General features: G+C 30.3%; 2 protein-coding genes across 2 annotated transcripts in view; one reads left to right on the top strand and one right to left on the bottom strand.

Moving 5' to 3' along the window:
• The window catches only part of LOC127287467 (beta carbonic anhydrase 1), a 246,247-nt gene that overhangs the window by 83,866 nt on the left and 137,560 nt on the right, over positions 1-24,821 (top strand). The window lies entirely within an intron of this gene.
• LOC127287281 (uncharacterized) lies at positions 20,396-21,718 on the bottom strand. Its single transcript, XM_051314125.1, has one exon. It carries the CDS (start codon positions 21,716-21,718, stop codon positions 20,396-20,398), a length of 1,323 nt encoding a protein of 440 aa, XP_051170082.1.

Genomic DNA, 24,821 nt, shown 5'->3' with positions numbered 1-24,821 from the left:
GAAAATTTGTTTCATGGAAAGTGGTAGCAGTCTATAAACAATTTGCTTACTCAAGAAGTAAATGCATACTTTGGGTACCATCAATGTTTCTTTTCCTTCTGTCAGAATTTTAGTAACTAGCTATCGTTTGGAATATTAAATAGGGTGAAATGAATATGATAAGAAAATTTCTAGAATATCTGTAACTGAAAGTAGTAACCGTATATAAACAATTTACATATGTCAACAATTAAGTGCATGCTTTGAGTACCATCAATGTTTCTTTTGCTTCTATCAGAATTACAGTAACTGGCAATTGATTAGGGTTTTAAACAGGGTGAAATGAATTTAACGTATTAAGAAAATTTGTTTCATGGAAAGTGGTGGCATTCTATAAACAATTTGATAATTTAACATGTAAATGCATACTTTTGGTACCATCAATGTTTCTTTTGCTTCTATCAGAATTTTAGTAACTAGCGATTGATTAGGGAATTTAACAGGGTAAAATGATTATTGTCAGAAGATTATTAGAATTTTTGTTACTAAAAGTAGTAACCGAAAATAAACCATTTTTATAAGTCAACAATAAAATGCATACTTTGGGTACCATCATGTATCATTTCCTTCTATCAGAATTGTGGTAACTAGCGATTATTAAATTAATTAACATTAAGTAATAATGAGAAGGATTATAACGTATTAAAAAAAATTTTCTCATGAAAAGTGGTAGCATTCTATAAACAATTTGCTTATTTAACAAGTAAATGCATACTTTGGGTACCATCAATGATTCTTTTCCTTCTGACAGAATTTCAGTAACTGGCTATTGATTAGGGAATTTAACAAGGTAAAATGATTTTGGTCAGAAGATTATTAGAATTTTGTTACTAGAAGTAGTAGCCGAATATAAACAATTTATATATGTCAACAATTAAATGCATACTTTGGGTACCATCAATGGTTCTTTTGCTTCTATCAGAATTTTATTAACTAGCGATTGATTTGGGTATTAAACAGGGTGAAATGAGTATAGAAAGAAAATTATTAGAATTTTTGTTACTGAAAGTAGTAACCGAAAATAAACAATTTTTATAAGTCAACAATAAAATGCATACTTTGGGTACCATCATGTATCATTTCCTTCTATCAGAATTGTGGTAACTAGCGATTATTAAATTAATTAACAGTAACTAATAAAGAGAAGGATTATAACGTATTAAGAAAATTTGTTTCATGGAAAGTGGTGGCATTCTATAAACAATTTGATAATTTAACATGTAAATGCATACTTTTGGTACCATCAATGTTTCTTTTGCTTCTATCAGAATTTTAGTAACTAGCGATTGATTAGGGAATTTAACAGGGTAAAATGATTATTGTCAGAAGATTATTAGAATTTTTGTTACTAAAAGTAGTAACCGAAAATAAACCATTTTTATAAGTCAACAATAAAATGCATACTTTGGGTACCATCATGTATCATTTCCTTCTATCAGAATTGTGGTAACTAGCGATTATTAAATTAATTAACATTAAGTAATAATGAGAAGGATTATAACGTATTAAAAAAAATTTTCTCATGAAAAGTGGTAGCATTCTATAAACAATTTGCTTATTTAACAAGTAAATGCATACTTTGGGTACCATCAATGATTCTTTTCCTTCTGACAGAATTTCAGTAACTGGCTATTGATTAGGGAATTTAACAAGGTAAAATGATTTTGGTCAGAAGATTATTAGAATTTTGTTACTAGAAGTAGTAGCCGAATATAAACAATTTATATATGTCAACAATTAAATGCATACTTTGGGTACCATCAATGGTTCTTTTGCTTCTATCAGAATTTTATTAACTAGCGATTGATTTGGGTATTAAACAGGGTGAAATGAGTATAGAAAGAAAATTATTAGAATTTTTGTTACTGAAAGTAGTAACCGAAAATAAACAATTTTTATAAGTCAACAATAAAATGCATACTTTGGGTACCATCATGTATCATTTCCTTCTATCAGAATTGTGGTAACTAGCGATTATTAAATTAATTAACAGTAACTAATAAAGAGAAGGATTATAACGTATTAAGAAAATTTGTTTCATTGAAAGTGGTAGCAGTCTATAAACAATTCGGTTATTTAACAAGTAAATTTATACTTTGGGTATCATCATGTATCATTTCCTTCTATCAGAATTGTGGTAACTAGCGATTATTAAATTAATTAACATTAAGTAATAATGAGTAATAATGAGTAATAATAATTAAAAAAATTTTCTCATGAAAAGTGGTAGCATTCTATAAACAATTTGCTTATTTAACAAGTAAATGCATACTTTGGGTACCATCAATGTTTCTTTTGCTTCTGTCAGAATTTTAGTAAACGGCTATTGATTAGGGTTTCAAACAGGGTAAAATGAATTTAACCTATTAAGAAAATTTGTTTTATGGAAAGTGGTAGCAGTCTATAAACAATTTGCTTATTCAAGAAGTAAATGCATACTTTGGGTACCATCAATGTTTCTTTTCCTTCAGACAGAATTTCAGTAACTGGCTATTGATTAGGGAATTTAACAAGGTAAAATGATTTTGGTCAGAAGATTATTAGAATTCTTGTTACTAGAAGTAGTAGCCGTATATAAACAATTTACATATGTCAACAATTAAGTGCATACTTTGAGTACCATCAATGTTTCTTTTGCTTCTGTCAGAATTTTATTAACTAGCGATTGATTAGGGAATTTAACGGGGGGAAATGATTATGGTCAGAAGAATATTAGAATTTTTGTTATTAAAAGTAGTAGCTGAATATAAACAATTTATATAAATTAACAATTAAATGCATACTTTAGGTACCAACAATGTTTCTTTTGCTTCTGTCAGAATTTCAGTATCCAGCGATTGATTAGGGTATTAAACAGGGTGAAATGAATATGATAGGAAAATTATTAGAATTTCTGTTACTGAAAGTAGTAACCGAATATAAACACTTTTTATAAGTCAACCATTAAATTCATACTTTGAGTACCATCATGTATCATTTCCTTCTATCAGAATTGTGGTAACTATCGATTATTAAATTAATTAACAGTAAGTAATAATGAGAAGGATTATAACGTATTAAAAAAAATTTTCTCATGGAAAGTGGTAGCATTCTATAAACAATTTGCTTATTTAACAAGTAAATGCATACTTTGTGTGCCATCAATGTTTCTTTTCCTTCTGACAGAATTTCAGTAACTGGCTATTGTTTAGAATATTAAATAGGGTGAAATGAATATGATAAGAAAATTTCTAGAATATCTGTAACTGAAAGTAGTAACCGTATATAAACAATTTACATATGTCAACAATTAAGTGCATGCTTTGAGTACCATCAATGTTTCTTTTGCTTCTATCAGAATTACAGTAACTGGCAATTGATTAGGGTTTTAAACAGGGTGAAATGAATTTAACGTATTAAGAAAATTTGTTTCATGGAAAGTGGTGGCATTCTATAAACAATTTGATAATTTAACATGTAAATGCATACTTTTGGTACCATCAAAGTTTCTTTTGCTTCTATCAGAATTTTAGTAACTAGCGATTGATTAGGGAATTTAACAGGGTAAAATGATTATTGTCAGAAGATTATTAGAATTTTTGTTACTAAAAGTAGTAACCGAAAATAAACAATTTTTATAAGTCAACAATAAAATGCATACTTTGGGTACCATCATGTATCATTTCCTTCTATCAGAATTGTGGTAACTAGCGATTATTAAATTAATTAACAGTAACTAATAAAGAGAAGGATTATAACGTATTAAGAAAATTTGTTTCATTGAAAGTGGTAGCAGTCTATAAACAATTCGGTTATTTAACAAGTAAATTTATACTTTGGGTATCATCATGTATCATTTCCTTCTATCAGAATTGTGGTAACTAGCGATTATTAAATTAATTAACATTAAGTAATAATGAGAAGGATTATAACGTATTAAAAAAAATTTTCTCATGAAAAGTGGTAGCATTCTATAAACAATTTGCTTATTTAACAAGTAAATGCATACTTTGGGTACCATCAATGATTCTTTTCCTTCTGACAGAATTTCAGTAACTGGCTATTGATTAGGGAATTTAACAAGGTAAAATGATTTTGGTCAGAAGATTATTAGAATTTTGTTACTAGAAGTAGTAGCCGAATATAAACAATTTATATATGTCAACAATTAAATGCATACTTTGGGTACCATCAATGGTTCTTTTGCTTCTATCAGAATTTTATTAACTAGCGATTGATTTGGGTATTAAACAGGGTGAAATGAGTATAGAAAGAAAATTATTAGAATTTTTGTTACTGAAAGTAGTAACCGAAAATAAACAATTTTTATAAGTCAACAATAAAATGCATACTTTGGGTACCATCATGTATCATTTCCTTCTATCAGAATTGTGGTAACTAACGATTTTTAAATTAATTAACAGTAACTAATAAAGAGAAGGATTATAACGTATTAAGAAAATTTGTTTCATTGAAAGTGGTAGCAGTCTATAAACAATTCGGTTATTTAACAAGTAAATTTATACTTTGGGTATCATCATGTATCATTTCCTTCTATCAGAATTGTGGTAACTAGCGATTATTAAATTAATTAACATTAAGTAATAATGAGAAGGATTATAACGTATTAAAAAAAATTTTCTCATGAAAAGTGGTAGCATTCTATAAACAATTTGCTTATTTAACAAGTAAATGCATACTTTGGGTACCATCAATGATTCTTTTCCTTCTGACAGAATTTCAGTAACTGGCTATTGATTAGGGAATTTAACAAGGTAAAATGATTTTGGTCAGAAGATTATTAGAATTTTGTTACTAGAAGTAGTAGCCGAATATAAACAATTTATATATGTCAACAATTAAATGCATACTTTGGGTACCATCAATGGTTCTTTTGCTTCTATCAGAATTTTATTAACTAGCGATTGATTTGGGTATTAAACAGGGTGAAATGAGTATAGAATGAAAATTATTAGAATTTTTGTTACTGAAAGTAGTAACCGAAAATAAACAATTTTTATAAGTCAACAATAAAATGCATACTTTGGGTACCATCATGTATCATTTCCTTCTATCAGAATTGTGGTAACTAGCGATTATTAAGTTAATTAACAGTAACTAATAAAGAGAAGGATTATAACGTATTAAGAAAATTTGTTTCATTGAAAGTGGTAACAGTCTATAAACAATTCGGTTATTTAACAAGTAAATTTATACTTTGGGTACCATCATGTATCATTTCCTTCTATCAGAATTGTGGTAACTAGCGATTATTAAATTAATTAACAGTAAGTAATAATGAGAAGGATTATAACGTATTAAAAAAAATTTTCTCATGGAAAGTGGTAGCATTCTATAAACAATTTGCTTATTTAACAAGTAAATGCATACTTTGTGTGCCATCAATGTTTCTTTTCCTTCTGACAGAATTTCAGTAACTGGTTATTGTTTAAAATATTAAATAGGTTGAAATGAATATGATAAGAAAATTTCTAGAATATCTGTAACTGAAAGTAGTAACCGTATATAAACAATTTACATATGTCAACAATTAAGTGCATACTTTAAGTACCATCAATGTTTCTTTTGCTTCTATCAGAATTTCAGTAACTGGCAATTGATTAGGGTTTTAAACAGGGTGAAATGAATTTAACGTATTAAGAAAATTTGTTTCATGGAAAGGGGTAACAGTCTATTAACAGTTTGCATATTAAAGAAGTAAATGCATACTTTGGGTACCATAATGTTTCATTTCTTTCTATCAGAATTGTGGTAACTATCGATTATTAAATTAATTAACAGTAACTAATAAAGAGAAGGATTATAACGTATTAAGAAAATTTGTTTCATGGAAAGTGGTAGCAGTCTATAAACAATTTGCTTACTCAAGAAGTAAATGCATACTTTGGGTACCATCAATGTTTCTTTTCCTTCTGTCAGAATTTTAGTAACTGGCTATTGTTTGGAATATTAAATAGGGTGAAATGAATATGATAAGAAAATTTCTAGAATATCTGTAACTGAAAGTAGTAACCGTATATAAACAATTTACATATGTCAACAATTAAGTGCATGCTTTGAGTACCATCAATGTTTCTTTTGCTTCTATCAGAATTACAGTAACTGGCAATTGATAAGGGTTTTAAACAGGGTGAAATGAATTTAACGTATTAAGAAAATTTGTTTCATGGAAAGTGGTGGCATTCTATAAACAATTTGATAATTTAACATGTAAATGCATACTTTTGGTACCATCAATGTTTCTTTTGCTTCTATCAGAATTTTAGTAACTAGCGATTGATTAGGGAATTTAACAGGGTAAAATGATTATTGTCAGAAGATTATTAGAATTTTTGTTACTAAAAGTAGTAACCGAAAATAAACCATTTTTATAAGTCAACAATAAAATGCATACTTTGGGTACCATCATGTATCATTTCCTTCTATCAGAATTGTGGTAACTAGCGATTATTAAATTAATTAACATTAAGTAATAATGAGAAGGATTATAACGTATTAAAAAAAATTTTCTCATGAAAAGTGGTAGCATTCTATAAACAATTTGCTTATTTAACAAGTAAATGCATACTTTGGGTACCATCAATGATTCTTTTCCTTCTGACAGAATTTCAGTAACTGGCTATTGATTAGGGAATTTAACAAGGTAAAATGATTTTGGTCAGAAGATTATTAGAATTTTGTTACTAGAAGTAGTAGCCGAATATAAACAATTTATATATGTCAACAATTAAATGCATACTTTGGGTACCATCAATGGTTCTTTTGCTTCTATCAGAATTTTATTAACTAGCGATTGATTTGGGTATTAAACAGGGTGAAATGAGTATAGAAAGAAAATTATTAGAATTTTTGTTACTGAAAGTAGTAACCGAAAATAAACAATTTTTATAAGTCAACAATAAAATGCATACTTTGGGTACCATCATGTATCATTTCCTTCTATCAGAATTGTGGTAACTAGCGATTATTAAATTAATTAACAGTAACTAATAAAGAGAAGGATTATAACGTATTAAGAAAATTTGTTTCATTGAAAGTGGTAGCAGTCTATAAACAATTCGGTTATTTAACAAGTAAATTTATACTTTGGGTATCATCATGTATCATTTCCTTCTATCAGAATTGTGGTAACTAGCGATTATTAAATTAATTAACATTAAGTAATAATGAGAAGGATTATAACGTATTAAAAAAAATTTTCTCATGAAAAGTGGTAGCATTCTATAAACAATTTGGTTATTTAACAAGTAAATGCATACTTTGGGTACCATCAATGTTTCTTTTGCTTCTGTCAGAATTTTAGTAAACGGCTATTGATTAGGGTTTCAAACAGGGTAAAATGAATTTAACCTATTAAGAAAATTTGTTTTATGGAAAGTGGTAGCAGTCTATAAACAATTTGCTTATTCAAGAAGTAAATGCATACTTTGGGTACCATCAATGTTTATTTTCCTTCTGACAGAATTTCAGTAACTGGCTATTGATTAGGGAATTTAACAAGGTAAAATGATTTTGGTCAGAAGATTATTAGAATTTTTGTTACTAGAAGTAGTAGCCGTATATAAACAATTTACATATGTCAACAATTAAGTGCATACTTTGAGTACCATCAATGTTTCTTTTGCTTCTGTCAGAATTTTATTAACTAGCGATTGATTAGGGAATTTAACGGGGGAAAATGATTATGGTCAGAAGAGTATTAGAATTTTTGTTACTAAAAGTAGTAGCTGAATATAAACAATTTATATAAATTAACAATTAAATGCATACTTTAGGTACCATCAATGTTTCTTTTGCTTCTGTCAGAATTTCAGTATCCAGCTATTGATTAGGGTATTAAACAGGGTGAAATGAATATGATAGGAAAATTATTAGAATTTCTGTTACTGAAAGTAGTAACCGAATATAAACAATTTTTATAAGTCAACTATTAAATTCATACTTTGAGTACCATCATGTATCATTTCCTTCTATCAGAATTGTGGTAACTAACGATTATTAAATTAATTAACAGTAACTAATAAAGAGAAGGATTATAACGTATTAAGAAAATTTGTTTCATTGAAAGTGGTAGCAGTCTATAAACAATTCGGTTATTTAACAAGTAAATTTATACTTTGGGTATCATCATGTATCATTTCCTTCTATCAGAATTGTGGTAACTAGCGATTATTAAATTAATTAACATTAAGTAATAATGAGAAGGATTATAACGTATTAAAAAAAATTTTCTCATGAAAAGTGGTAGCATTCTATAAACAATTTGGTTATTTAACAAGTAAATGCATACTTTGGGTACCATCAATGTTTCTTTTGCTTCTGTCAGAATTTTAGTAAACGGCTATTGATTAGGGTTTCAAACAGGGTAAAATGAATTTAACCTATTAAGAAAATTTGTTTTATGGAAAGTGGTAGCAGTCTATAAACAATTTGCTTATTCAAGAAGTAAATGCATACTTTGGGTACCATCAATGTTTATTTTCCTTCTGACAGAATTTCAGTAACTGGCTATTGATTAGGGAATTTAACAAGGTAAAATGATTTTGGTCAGAAGATTATTAGAATTTTTGTTACTAGAAGTAGTAGCCGTATATAAACAATTTACATATGTCAACAATTAAGTGCATACTTTGAGTACCATCAATGTTTCTTTTGCTTCTGTCAGAATTTCAGTATCCAGCGATTGATTAGGGTATTAAACAGGGTGAAATGAATATGATAGGAAAATTATTAGAATTTCTGTTACTGAAAGTAGTAACCGAATATAAACAATTTTTATAAGTCAACTATTAAATTCATACTTTGAGTACCATCATGTATCATTTCCTTCTATTAGAATTGTGGTAACTAGCGATTATTAAATTAATTAACAGTAAGTAATAATGAGAAGGATTATAACGTATTAAAAAAAATTTTCTCATGGAAAGTGGTAGCATTCTATAAACAATTTGCTTATTTAACAAGTAAATGCATACTTTGGGTACCATCAATGATTCTTTTCCTTCTGACAGAATTTCAGTAACTGGCTATTGTTTAGAATATTAAATAGGTTGAAATGAATATGATAAGAAAATTTCTAGAATATCTGTAACTGAAAGTAGTAACCGTATATAAACAATTTACATATGTCAACAATTAAGTGCATACTTTGAGTACCATCAATGTTTCTTTTGCTTCTATCAGAATTTCAGTAACTGGCAATTGTTTAGGGTTTTAAACAGGGTGAAATGAATTTAAAGTATTAAGAAAATTTGTTTCATGGAAAGTGGTAACAGTCTATTAACAGTTTGCATATTAAAGAAGTAAATGCATACTTTGGGTACCATAATGTTTCATTTCTTTCTATCAGAATTGTGGTAACTATCGATTATTAAATTAATTAACAGTAACTAATAAAGAGAAGGATTATAACGTATTAAGAAAATTTGTTTCTTTGAAAGTGGTAGCAGTCTATAAACAATTTGCTTATTCAAGAAGTAAATGCATACTTTGGGTACCATCAATGTTTCTTTTCCTTCTGTCAGAATTTTAGTAACTGGCTATTGTTTGGAATATTAAATAGGGTGAAATGAATATGATAAGAAAATTTCTAGAATATCTGTAACTGAAAGTAGTAACCGTATATAAACAATTTACATATGTCAACAATTAAGTGCATGCTTTGAGTACCATCAATGTTTCTTTTGCTTCTATCAGAATTTTAGTAACTAGCGATTGATTAGGGAATTTAACAGGGTAAAATGATTATTGTCAGAAGATTATTAGAATTTTTGTTACTAAAAGTAGTAACCGAAAATAAACAATTTTTATAAGTCAACAATAAAATGCATACTTTGGGTACCATCATGTATCATTTCCTTCTATCAGAATTGTGGTAACTAGCGATTATTAAATTAATTAACAGTAACTAATAAAGAGAAGGATTATAACGTATTAAGAAAATTTGTTTCATTGAAAGTGGTAGCAGTCTATAAACAATTCGGTTATTTAACAAGTAAATTTATACTTTGGGTATCATCATGTATCATTTCCTTCTATCAGAATTGTGGTAACTAGCGATTATTAAATTAATTAACATTAAGTAATAATGAGAAGGATTATAACGTATTAAAAAAAATTTTCTCATGAAAAGTGGTAGCATTCTATAAACAATTTGGTTATTTAACAAGTAAATGCATACTTTGGGTACCATCAATGTTTCTTTTGCTTCTGTCAGAATTTTAGTAAACGGCTATTGATTACGGTTTCAAACAGGGTAAAATGAATTTAACCTATTAAGAAAATTTCTTTTATGGAAAGTGGTAGCAGTCTATAAACAATTTGCTTATTCAAGAAGTAAATGCATACTTTGGGTACCATCAATGTTTCTTTTCCTTCTGACAGAATTTCAGTAACTGGCTATTGATTAGGGAATTTAACAAGGTAAAATGATTTTGGTCAGAAGATTATTAGAATTTTCGTTACTAGAAGTAGTAGCCGTATATAAACAATTTACATATGTGAACAATTAAGTGCATATTTTGAGTACCATCAATGTTTCTTTTGCTGCTGTCAGAATTTCAGAAACTGGCAATTGATTAGGGATTTAAACAGGGTGAAATAAATTTAACGTTTTAAGAAAATTTGTTTCATGGAAAGTGCTAACAGTCTATAAACAATTCGGTTATTTAACAAGTAGATGCATACTTTGGGTACCATCATGTATCATTTCCTTCTATCAGAATTGTGGTAACTAGCGATTATTAAATTAATTAACAGTAAGTAATAATGAGAAGGATTATAACGTATTAAAAAAAATTTTGTCATGGAAAGTGGTAGCATTCTGTAAACAATTTGCTTATTTAACAAGTAAATGCATACTTTGGGTACCATAATGTTTCATTCCATCTATCAGAATTGTGGTAACTAGCGATTATTAAATTAATTAGCAGTAAGTAATAAAGAGAAGGATTATAACGTATTAAGAAAATTTGTTTCATGGAAAGTGGTAGCAGTCTATAAACAATTTGCTTATTCAAGAAGTAAATGCATACTTTGGGTATCATCAATGTTTCTTTTCCTTCTGTCAGAATTTTAGTAACTGGCTATTGTTTAGAATATTAAATAGGGTGAAATGAATATGATAAGAAAATTTCTAGAATATCTGTAACTGAAAGTAGTAACCGTATATAAACAATTTACATATGTCAACAATTAAGTGCATACTTTGAGTACCATCAATGTTTCTTTTCCTTCTATCAGAATTTCAGTAACTGGCAATTGATTAGGGTTTTAAACAGGGTGAAATGAATTTAACGTATTAAGAAAATTTGTTTCATGGAAAGTGGTGGCATTCTATAAACAATTTGCTTATTTAACATGTAAATGCATACTTTGGGTACCATCAATGTTTCTTTTGCTTCTATCAGAATTTTAGTAACTAGCGATTATTAAATTAATTAGCAGTAAGTAATAAAGAGAAGGATTATAACGTATTAAGAAAATTTGTTTCATGGAAAGTGGTAGCAGTCTATAAACAATTTGCTTATTTAACAAGTAAATGCATACTTTGGGTACCATCAATGTTTCTTTTGCTTCTGTCAGAATTTTAGTAACTGGCTATTGCTTAGAATATTAAATAGGGTGAAATGAATATGATAAGAAAATTTCTAGAATATCTGTAACTGAAAGTAGTAACCGTATATAAACAATTTACATATGTCAACAATTAAATGCATACTTTGAGTACCATCAATGTTTCTTTTGCTTCTATCAGAATTTCAGTAACTGGCAATTGATTAGGGTTTTAAACAGGGTGAAATGAATTTAACGTATTAAGAAAATTTGTTTCATGGAAAGTGGTGGCATTCTATGAACAATTTGCTTATTCAAGAAGTAAATGCATACTTTGGGTACCATCAATGTTTCTTTTCCTTCTGACAGAATTTCAGTAACTGGCTATTGATTAGGGAATTTAACAAGGTAAAATGATTTTGGTCAGAAGATTATTAGAATTTTCGTTACTAGAAGTAGTAGCCGTATATAAACAATTTACATATGTGAACAATTAAGTGCATATTTTGAGTACCATCAATCTTTCTTTTGCTGCTGTCAGAATTTTATTAACTAGCGATTGATTAGGGAATTTAACGGGGGAAAATGATTATGGTCAGAAGAGTATTAGAATTTTTGTTACTAAAAGTAGTAGCCTAATATAAACAATTTATATATGTCAACAATTAAATGCATACTTTGGGTACCATCAATGGTTCTTTTGCTTCTATCAGAATTTTATTAACTAGCGATTGATTTGGGTATTAAACAGGGTGAAATGAGTATAGAAAGAAAATTATTAGAATTTTTGTTACTGAAAGTAGTAACCGAAAATAAACAATTTTTATAAGTCAACAATAAAATGCATACTTTGGGTACCATCATGTATCATTTCCTTCTATCAGATTTTTATTAACTAGCGATTGATTAGGGAATTTAACAGCGGAAAATGATTATGGTCAGAAGAATATTAGAATTTCTGTTACTGAAAGTAGTAACCGAATATAAACAATTTTTATAAGTCAACCATTAAATGCATACTTTGAGTACCATAATGTTTCATTTTCTTCTATCAGAATTGTGGTAACAAGCGATTATTAAATTAATTAACAGTAAGTAATAATGAGAAGGATTATAACGTATTGAAAAAATTTTTCTCATGGAAAGTGGTAGCATTCTATAAACAATTTGTTTATTTAACATGTAAATGCATACTTTGGGTACCATCAATGTTTCTTTTGCTTCTATCAGAATTTTATTAACTAGCGAATGATTAGGGAATTTAACAGGGTAAAATGATTTTGGTCAGAAGATTATTAGAATTTTTGTTACTAGAAGTAGTTGCCGAATATAAACAATTTATATATGTCAACAACTAAATGCATACTTTGGGTACCATTAATGGTTCTTTTGCTTCTAGCAGAATTTTATTAACTAGCGATTGATTTGGGTATTAAACAGGGTGAAATGAGTATAGTAAGAAAATTATAAGAATTTTTGTTACTGAAAGTAGTAACCGAAAATAAACAATTTTTATAAGTCAACAATAAAATGCATACTTTGGGTACCATCATGTATCATTTCCTTCTATCAGATTTTTATTAACTAGCGATTGATTAGGGAATTTAACAGGGGAAAATGATTATGGTCAGAAGAATATTAGAATTTCTGTTACTGAAAGTAGTAACCGAATATAAACAATTTTTATAAGTCAACCATTAAATGCATACTTTGAGTACCATCAATGTTTCTTTTGCTTCTGTCAGAATTTTATTAACTAGCGATTGATTAGGGAATTTAACGGGGGAAAATGATTATGGTCTGAAGAATATTATAATTTTTGTTACTAAAAGTAGTAGCTGAATATAAACAATTTATATAAATTAACAATTAAATGCATACTTTAGGTACCATCAATGTTTCTTTTGCTTCTGTCAGTATTTCAGTATCCAGCGATTGATTAGGGTATTAAACAGGGTGAAATGAATATGATAGGAAAATTATTAGAATTTCTGTTACTGAAAGTAGTAACCGAATATAAACAATTTTTTTAAGTCAACCATTAAATTCATACTTTGAGTACCATCATGTATCATTTCCTTCTATCAGAATTGTGGTAACTAGCGATTATTAAATTAATTAACAGTAAGTAATAATGAGAAGGATTATAACGTATTAAAAAAAATTTTCTCATGGAAAGTGGTAGCATTCTATAAACAATTTGCTTATTTAACAAGTAAATGCATACTTTGGGTACCATCAATGTTTCTTTTCCTTCTGACAGAATTTCAGTAACTGGCTATTGATTAGGGAATTTAATAAGGTAAAATGATTTTGGTCAGAAGATTATTAGAATTTTCGTTACTAGAAGTAGTAGCCGTATATAAACAATTTACATATGTGAACAATTAAGTGCATATTTTGAGTACCATCAATGTTTCTTTTGCTTCTGTCAGAATTTCAGTAACTGGCAATTGATTAGGGTTTTAAACAGGGTGAAATAAATTTAACGTATTAAGAAAATTTGTTTCATAGAAAGTGGTAACAGTCTATAAACAATTTACATATGTCAACAATTAAATGCATACTCTGAGTACCATGAATGTTTCTTTTGCTTCTGTCAGAATTTTATTAACTAGCGATTGATTAGGGAATTTAACAAGGTAAAATGATTATTGCAGAAGATTATTAGAATTTTTGTTACTAAAAGTAGTAGCTTAATATAAACAATTTATATAAGACAACAATTAAATGCATACTTTGGGGAACATCAATGTTTCTTTTGCTTCTGTCAGAATTTTATTAACTAGCGATTGATTAGGGAATTTAACAAGGTAAAATGATTATTGTCAGAAGATTATTAGAATTTTTGTTACTAAAAGTAGTAGCTTAATATAAACAATTTATATAAATTAACAATTAAATGCATACTTTGGGTATCATCAATGTTTCTTTTGCTTCTATCAGAATGTTATTAACTAGCGATTGATTTAGGTATTAAACAGGGTGAAATGAATATGATAAGAAAATTATTAGAATTTTTGTTACTGAAAGTAGTAACCGAAGATAAACAATTTTTATAAGTCAACCATTAAATGCATACTTTGAGTACCATAATGTTTTATTTCCTTCTATCAGAATTTTGGTAACTAGCGAATATTCAATTATTCAATAGTATGTAAAAATAAAAAGGAATATAACGTATTAAGAAAATTTTGTCTTATGGAAAGTGGTAGCTGTCTATAAACAATTTGCTAATTCAAGAAGTAAATGCATACTTTGGGTACCATCAATGGTTCTTTTGCTTCTATCAGAATTTTATTAACTAGCGATTGATTTGGGTACTAAACAGTGTGAAATGAGTATGGTAAAAAAATTATTAAAATTATTGTTACTGCAAGTAGTAACCGAAAATAAACAATTTTTATAAGTCAACCATTAAATGCATACTTTTAGTACCATAATGTTTCATTTCCTTCTATCAGAATTTTGGTAACTAGCGATTATTAAATTAATTAACAGTAAGTAATAATGAGGAGGATTATAACGTATTAAGAAAAATTTTCTCATAGAAAGTGGTAGCAGTCTATAAACAATTTGCTTATTCAACAAGTAAATGCATACTTTAAGTACCATCAATTTTTATTTTGCTTCTGTCAGAATTTCAGTAACTGGCTATTGATTAGGGTTTTAAACAGGGTGAAATGAATTTAACGTATTAAGAAAATTTGTTTCATGGAAAGTGGTAGCAGTCTATAAACAATTTGCATATTCAAGAAGTAAATGCATACTTTGGGTTCCATCAATGTTTCTTTTGCTTCTACCAGAATTTTAGTAACTAGCGATTGATTAGGGAATTTAACAGGGTAAAATGATTATGGTCAGAAGAATATTAGAATTTTTGTTACTAAAAGTTGTAGCTGAATATAAACAATTTATATAAATTAACAATTAAATGCATACTTAGGTACCATCAATGTTTCTTTTGCTTCTGCCAGAATTTCAGTAACTGGCTATTGATTAGGGTTTTAAAGATGGTGAAATGAATTTAACGTATCAAGAAAATTTGTATTATGGAAAGTGGTAGCAGTCTATAAACAATTTGCTTATTTAACAAGTAAATGCATACTTTGGGTACCATCAATGTTTCTTTTCCTTCTGACAGAATTTCAGTAACTGGCTATTGATTAGGGAATTTAATAAGGTAAAATGATTTTGGTCAGAAGATTATTAGAATTTTCGTTACTAGAAGTAGTAGCCGTATATAAACAATTTACATATGTGAACAATTAAGTGCATATTTTGAGTACCATCAATGTTTCTTTTGCTTCTGTCAGAATTTCAGTAACTGGCAATTTATTAGGGTTTTAAACAGGGTGAAATAAATTTAACGTATTAAGAAAATTTGTTTCATAGAAAGTGGTAACAGTCTATAAACAATTTACATATGTCAACAATTAAATGCATACTCTGAGTACCATCAATGTTTCTTTTGCTTCTGTCAGAATTTTATTAACTAGCGATTGATTAGGGAATTTAACAAGGTAAAATGATTATTGCAGAAAATTATTAGAATTTTTGTTACTAAAAGTAGTAGCTTAATATAAACAATTTATATAAGACAACAATTAAATGCATACTTTGGGGAACATCAATGTTTCTTTTGCTTCTGTCAGAATTTTATTAACTAGCGATTGATTAGGGAATTTAACAAGGTAAAATGATTATTGTCAGAAGATTATTAGAATTTTTGTTACTAAAAGTAGTAGCTTAATATAAACAATTTATATAAATTAACAATTAAATGCATACTTTGGGTATCATCAATGTTTCTTTTGCTTCTATCAGAATGTTATTAACTAGCGATTGATTTAGGTATTAAACAGGGTGAAATGAATATGATAAGAAAATTATTAGAATTTTTGTTACTGAAAGTAGTAACCGAAGATAAACAATTTTTATAAGTCAACCATTAAATGCATACTTTGAGTACCATAATGTTTTATTTCCTTCTATCAGAATTTTGGTAACTAGCGAATATTCAATTATTCAATAGTATGTAAAAATAAAAAGGAATATAACGTATTAAGAAAATTTTGTCTTATGGAAAGTGGTAGCTGTCTATAAACAATTTGCTAATTCAAGAAGTAAATGCATACTTTGGGTACCATCAATGGTTCTTTTGCTTCTATCAGAATTTTATTAACTAGCGATTGATTTGGGTACTAAACAGTGTGAAATGAGTATGGTAAAAAAATTATTAAAATTATTGTTACTGCAAGTAGTAACCGAAAATAAACAATTTTTATAAGTCAACCATTAAATGCATACTTTTAGTACCATAATGTTTCATTTCCTTCTATCAGAATTTTGGTAACTAGCGATTATTAAATTAATTAACAGTAAGTAATAATGAGGAGGATTATAACGTATTAAGAAAAATTTTCTCATAGAAAGTGGTAGCAGTCTATAAACAATTTGCTTATTCAACAAGTAAATGCATACTTTAAGTACCATCAATTTTTATTTTGCTTCTGTCAGAATTTCAGTAACTGGCTATTGATTAGGGTTTTAAACAGGGTGAAATGAATTTAACGTATTAAGAAAATTTGTTTCATGGAAAGTGGTAGCAGTCTATAAACAATTTGCATATTCAAGAAGTAAATGCATACTTTGGGTTCCATCAATGTTTCTTTTGCTTCTGCCAGAATTTCAGTAACTGGCTATTGATTAGGGTTTTAAAGATGGTGAAATGAATTTAACGTATCAAGAAAATTTGTATTATGGAAAGTGGTAGCAGTCTATAAACAATTTGCTTATTTAACAAGTAAATGCATACTTTGGGTACCATCAATGTTTGTTTTCCTTCTGTCAGAATTTCAGTAACTGGCTATTGATTAGAATATTAAACAGGGTGAAATGAATATGATAAGAAAATTATTAGAATTTCTGTAACTGAAAGTAGTAACCGTATATAAACAATTTACATATATCAACAATTAAATGCATACTTTGAGTACCATCATGTATCATTTCCTTCTATCAGAATTTTGGTAACTAGTGATTATTAAATTAATTAACATTAAGTAATAATGAGAAGGATTATAACGTATTAAGAAAATTTTTCTCATGGAAAGTGGTAGCAGTCTATAAACAATTTCCTTATTCAACAAGTAAATGCATACTTTGGGTACCATCAATGGTTCTTTTGCTTCTATCAGAATTTTATTAACTAGCGATTGATTTGGGTATTAAACAGGGTAAAATGAATTTAACGTATTAAGAAAATTTGTTTCATGGAAAGTGGTAGCAGTCTATAAACAATTTGCTTATTCAAGAAGTAAATGCATACTTTGGGTACCATTGTTATGAATTTAAGCGGTTTATCATAAAAGACTTGTGAAAAAAGGAGAATAAGATAGTTAAAGTAAAATTAACACTGAATTTATTAACTTATTTGAGATAAAACAGGTAAAGCGATTTTTACAGAGCGGTTCTACATGATGCGTACGAAAGACAATCAGAATATATATTATGCGCAGATACCACTGCATACGACGCACACAAGTTGTCCCTCTGCGGGCAAACTAAGGAATCATCCTTGATTTAAAAAAAACTGCGAAATAAAATTTAAAATAAAAGTAAATTAAATGCGATGAAATCGTAAACATACCGCCCACCTTGCGAGCTTATTTTTAAGATTGCAATGGTCACAATAGAACAATAGGTACGAACTTAAAACTAATTGTCGAAATTACAAGGATACGTATTAGGTTACGAATATTATGAATAGTTGCACGGTAATCGAATTAATTGTGTGATTGGACGAGTAAATTCAGACGCACTCGTCTTTACTTGAACTACTCTAACGTGACCGTCTTGACCGGGAATACATTTATTGACACGTCCTAATTCCCATTTAGCGGGAGGGAGATTAGGATTTCGTAGTAAAACAACATCGTTAATTTTCAAATTAACTCGCTCAGACAACCACTTTGTTCGCTGTTGCAGTGACTGTAAATAATCTCTGGACCATGAGCGCCAAAACTGTTCTAAGACACGTTGATAAAACTGCCAACGCGACAAGTGGTTCTCAGGTAGATCCAGAACAGACATCGCAGGTACAGTTTTTAACGCAGATCCGATTAAAAAATGTCCAGGAGTTAATGCTTCTCAACTCTCTGGATCTTCGTTTAGTTGATCAACTAGACGTAGACTGCGCGCGCCTTTTAAGTTGATATTTCGTGCTTGACCAGAAATAAGTAAAGAATATTCATATTGCAAATGTCAAAATGTGTTATGATTGAAAATTAGTCAAAGTTCATTTTCTAGAAAGGACATAGAACCATCTAGAAACTTAATGAAACAGTCTAGAAACTTAATGAAAAATTTTAGAATCTTCATAGAACGTTCTAGTAAATTTATAAAAACTTATAGAAATGCCGTAGAATTTTCTAGAAATTTCTTGAAATTTTTGAGAAACTTTGTGGAACATTATATTCACAATACCTTGTACTATCTTCATGGAATTATCTATATACTTTATGGAACCTTCTAGAAACCTCATAAAACTTTTTAGGGTTTATTCATGAAACCATTTAGAGTCTTTATGAAACTTTCTTAAAACTTAACTGAACTGTCTAGAAACTTTCTAGAATTTTCAAGAAACTTAATGAAACTTTTTAGAGTTTTCATAAAACTTTCTAGAAACTTAATGAAACTTCGTAGAAACTTCATGAAGCCTTCTAGAATTTTTGTGGAATTTTCTAGAAACGTCGTGGAATTTAAAAAAAATTTAATGAAACTTTTTAATGCCTTCATGGAACTTCATAGAAACTTAATGAAACCTTCTAGAATCTTTACAGAACTTTCTAGACAATTCATGGAACTTTTCATTCATGAAACCTTGTATAGTCTTTATGAAACTTTCTAGAACGTTTTATGAAGCCTTTTAGAAATTTCATAAAACCTTCTACAATGTGCATGGAACTTTATAGTAACTTCATGAAAACTTCTAAAATATTCACGGAAATTTCTAGAAACTTCATGGAACTTTCTATTCATAGAACTTTTCAGAGTTTTCATGAAACTTCCTAAAAACTTCATGGAACTTTTCAGAAACTTCATAAAACCTTTAAGAATTTTTTCAAATGACAATACGTTCAAATAAGAATTCAAACAAATAAAAATTCGGTGAAATGGAAATTCTGTCTTACAAACATTCGTCTAAATAAATATTCTGTTTAATAGAAATTCGAGTTAATAAAAATTCGGACAAATGCAAATTCGATCAAATAGAAATTCTTTAAATAAAATTTCGACTAAATAAAAGTTCTGCAATGCTAAAAATTGATTAAATTAAAATTCTGCTAAATTATAATTCTAAGAAATAAAACATACGCTAAAAGTAAATTCTTCCTATTAAAATTCTACCTAATAAAAATTCATTTAAATGAATATTCTGTTTAATGAACATTCAAAAAGATGAAAATTCTGACACATAAAAAATCGATGAAATGGAAATTCTGTTAAATGAATATTTGGTTAAGTAATAATTTTATAATGTGAAAAAACGATGAAATAGAAATTCTGTGAAATAATAATGATAAAATAATACTTTAAAAGAAAAAGTGTTTTCCTATTCTCCTATAGAACGTATACTTAAACTTTCCATGTGTCGATAAAAAAGATCGTTCCTAAATTTCAAATTATCCTCTGAACGTGCTTTCATGATAAACACTCAGAAAACAGAACGTGGATAAATAGAAAAAAAAAGAATGTGTCTCACTTTAACGCGACGATGAAAGGGAGAAAAGAATCAGGTTCAAGATCCGACCAATGGGATACGCGTTACGTTACTCTTTAGAGATTTCTTATTAAGGATAGGTCGAGAATTTAAGCAGCATTCGATTTGACAAAGTAAAGTCGTTAATTCTTCGGAAGTCGGAGTAGCGTTTGACAATAATCTACGCAAATGAAATTTTACATTTTTTACGCCAGCTTCCCACAGACCTCCAAAATGCGGCGCAGACGGAGGCATGAAGTGACACGTGATTCCGTCTGAGGCCATGTGAGAAGCAATCGTCGGATCTTTCATAATGAGCTTAAATGTATGTGACAATTCGCGATGAGCACCGCGAAAATTTGTGCCATTGTCACTATAAATATCTGTTGACAAACCCCGACGTGAGGTAAAGCGTCTCAAAGCTGCGAGAAAAGCAGCTGACGTATAATCGTCAACAAGCTCCAAATGTATGGCTTTAACAGAAAAACAAACAAAAACAGCGATCCAAGCCTTATGTGACTTGGCTTCGCGACCCGAACTAGAGCGGACCAAAAATGGACCCGCGTAATCAATTCCGGTATGAGAGAAAGGACGAGAAGGAGATATTCTAGCACTAGGTAAATCTCCCATAAGTTGGTTTTCAACACGCGCCTTGTCTCTCACGCAAGTGACACATTTCCTGATAATTCCTTTAATGAAATTTCGCGCACCAATAATCCAATATTGAGTGCGAGCTATATAAAGAGTCAACTGAACTCCTCCGTGTAATAAATTTTTGTGCAATTGTGTCAAAATTAAAAAGGAAATCGGATGATTAGGTAGAATAGCTGGTGGGTTTTGGTAAGTCAATAACTTGGACTGGCGTAGTCGTCCGCCCAATCTAAGGATACCATTGTCTTCGAGAAAGGGTGAGAACTTTTGTATGCGAGAACTTGAAGGAATTGGTTTTCCTTCCTTAAGACACTGAATTTCGTGAGCAAAAGAATTTTCTTGAATGTATTTAACCCAAAATAAAGCGGCATTGTTGATTTCGGTAGCCGTCACTTGATTCGAAAACAAAATTTGGCGTTTAAAGGCTTGAATAGCTCGTAAAATGTGAGCAGTCACACGCAATAAATGTGCCCAAGATGAATAGTGAGACATCAGTTGTGATTGCCAATCAGGTTCGAGGTTATTGTTGATCAGATGAGAAACTATACGAGACTCTTCGGTAGTTTCCAGACCACAATTTCGTCGAGGCCATGTCTCCGGTGAATCTCGCAGCCAAGTGGGACCCTCCCACCAAAGGGAAAAGGTTGACAAGTCCTCCGCTGAGAGGCCACGTGAGGCACAATCCGCGGGATTTTGCTTGGAAGGAAACATGATTCCACGTAGCTGCAGGCAACTCCGTTAAAATACGTGACACACGATTTGCAACGAAAGTAGTCCAGGAAGTTGGTTGCTTCTGAAGCCAACTGGGAACAATTGTAGATTCTGTCCAGCAAAAAACTTGAGAATTCATTAAACCGAGAGAATCAATAACAAAATGAATTAATTTAGACAAAAGGCTTGCGGCACATAATTCGAGTCGTGGGATGCTGAAAGATTTGACAAGGCCGACAATGAAGATCGAAATTGATCCCAATCTTTAAGCAAGTCCAAGGAAAGAGAATCGTCCCAGTCTAGCTTTCGAAGCCAGAGTTTTTGCAAAAGAATTTTTGCAATAATTGTCACAGGCGAAATCCAACCCATTGGGTCGAATATTTTGGCCGTAGCCGAGAGTATTGATCTTTTTGTTGCAGGTTCTTCAGGAATTTCACAAGTTTTGAAGTGAAATGCATCATCTGACAGTTTCCAAAAAATTCCGAGGACTTTGAAACCTGAAGAATCGTCAAAAGGGATCTCAACTGCTAAACCATGATCAGCAGAATCCAATCCGTCTAGTAAATCAGGAGAATTACTAAACCATTTCCGTAATGGGAATCCCCCAGCATTTGTCATATTAATGACTTGATCTCTCACCTTGGGTGTGGAGGTTTTATCCGATCCTCCAAGAAAAACGTCATCAACGTAGGTTTGCTCCAAAAGCACGGAAACAGCTAAAGGAAAATTGTCCTTTTCGTCATGTGCCAACTGTCTCATTACGCGAATGGCAAGATATGGCGAAGACGCCATTCCGTAGGTAACAGTATTTAATTCAAACACCTGGATCGGACCCTTAGGAGCTTCTCACCACAAAATACATTGATAATTTCGATGGGCAAGATCGATGAGAATCTGGCGAAACATATTAGCAATATCAGCACACAACACGAATTCAAATTGACGCCATCGTAAAATGATGGAGAAAATATCTGTTTGTAATTTTGGACCGATGTGTAAAATGTCATTAATCGAGATTTTGTTGGACGTTGGACTCGAAGCATTAAATACGACTCTAACTTTCGTTGTTTGGCTACTTTCGCAAACGACAGGGTGGTGCGGAATAAAGACACGAGATGTATCAGTCCCATCTCTTGATACTTTCCTAGAAAATCACGATAATTTTCAGCAAGCAGAGGATCACGAGTAAAACTTTTTTCTATTCTACACAACGAATTGAGAGCTATGTTATAAGAGTCACCTAATTTCGAGGGGGAATCATCAAAAGGTAATTGAACTACATATTTTCCATTTAAGTCTCTCGAATGTGTCTCCTTAAAATGATGCTCACATTCAATTTCTTTTTTTGTCATTAAATTCACTGCTGGTATCTTTTCCAATTTCCAAAATTGACGCAGGCTTTCTTCAACTCGGGTTTCCATGGAAAAGTGGACATTAATGTGATAACTTTGAAGAGGAGATCCTTGTAGTGGTCCTGATAAGATCCAGCCAAATATAGTTGACTGAGCAACGAGATCTCCACGTGGTCCAGGACAAATCTCAGGTTTGAGCACCTGAGCGTACAGATCGGCTCCAATCAGCAAATCGATCCGGTCACTTTTCCATGGATTTGGATCGGCAAGTTCGAGACTTCGAAGATTTTCAGGAATTTCTAAAAGGGTAAATTCCGCTGGAACATATGCAGTGATTTTTGGAAGTACGAATGCTTGAGTTTGGAGCGTGGTTGAACAAGGTTTAGTCGTTTTAATAGTGATAGGAACGGAATGAAGGATTTTATTCGTACAACTTCCTCCCAAACCGGACACTGTAACATTCGTATTTTTGCGTGGAAGACGTAATAATTGAGCAATTGATTCGGACAAAAACGTAGCTTCTGACCCTTGGTCAAGAAGAGCGCGGACAGGAACGCGGCGGCCATCACTCGAGCGGTTGCCAACAGAACAGCAGTGCGGTATTTTTTAGACGAGTTCAAATGCGATGAAATCGCCACATCATCAGACACTTGATTTGATTCTGAAACGCTATGATCAGTTTTTAATTCGCGACTTTGTGACAAATTTTTATTATCGCGATGCAATAAAGAATGATGAGGCTTTTTACAAATATTACAAAATTTTCGGCTCTGACAGAAATTGCGATTATGCTTACCTAAACAGTTGAAGCATCGTGAATTAGCCTTTAAATATTCAAAACGTTCATCAATTGTTTTTTCTTTAAATACAGAACAAGCATAGAGGTTATGTTCTCCGTTACACATTGGACATACAAACTTTGTTGAGTTTTGATGCGTGTGTACCTTCTTGAGTACCGACTGCGAATGATTTGAATTTTTACTTTCAGGACGCTTTTTAATATCTACGGTAGCTTCTAAAGCGCTAATTCGAGAATCAAGAAATTTAACAAATTGATCGAGAGAGGGAGGATCTGTCTCTTCACTAATTGACAATTCCCACTGATCACGAGAAATTTTATCTAACTTGTTTATTAACATAAAAACTAACAAATCATTCCCCTCATCGATAGGACGTTTTAGACTTTTTAAAGCAGATGTCGCAGTAATAACAACGTTATGCATAGTTTTTAAATTATTCAACCAATCTGATGTGACAGGTGGCAATTCAACAATCTTTTTTAAATATTCATATATTAAAACTTTAGAATTACTATAACGAGTTTCGAGATTTTCCCAAATATTCTGAAAATTGCCATCTGTCCCTGGTTGATTTTGAGCAACTATTAATGCCTCACCTTTAAGAGATGATTTGAGATAATGAAGACGCTCTGCATCCGACAAGCGATCGTAGTCAATTACAAGAGATTTAAACAGATCTCTAAAGGTGAGCCACTCACAATACGAACCTGAGAAAGTGGGTATAGTAATGCGAGGAAGTTTTACAGATGATGATGCTCTTCGTGGCGTTGCATCTGGATCTGGTGGTTGAGGACGGTCTTGTACCAGCATGGGCGGTGGCTCTGGAAGACTGCTAAGTATGTGGTCTATGGCCTCCTCATACAAGTCCTCAATCTGATTAAACTCATCAGAATTAAAAATTGCAATTGTTGGCTCTCCTCCTTCGGCTTGATCAGGAGGATCTATTATTGG

The sequence above is a fragment of the Leptopilina boulardi genome, unplaced genomic scaffold (assembly GCF_019393585.1).
Source record: "Leptopilina boulardi isolate dan_hultmark-lab unplaced genomic scaffold, ZJU_Lbou_2.1 LbouV2_122, whole genome shotgun sequence".
NCBI lineage: Eukaryota > Metazoa > Arthropoda > Insecta > Hymenoptera > Figitidae > Leptopilina > Leptopilina boulardi.
The sequence above is the reverse complement of the archived record's forward strand: the minus strand, read 5'-3'. Positions and strand labels throughout refer to the sequence as shown.

Excerpts from the sequence above, each read along its gene's own strand:
- LOC127287281 (XM_051314125.1), bottom strand. The coding sequence starts at position 21,718 with ATGTTTCCTTCCAAGCAAAATCCCGCGGATTGTGCCTCACGTGGCCTC.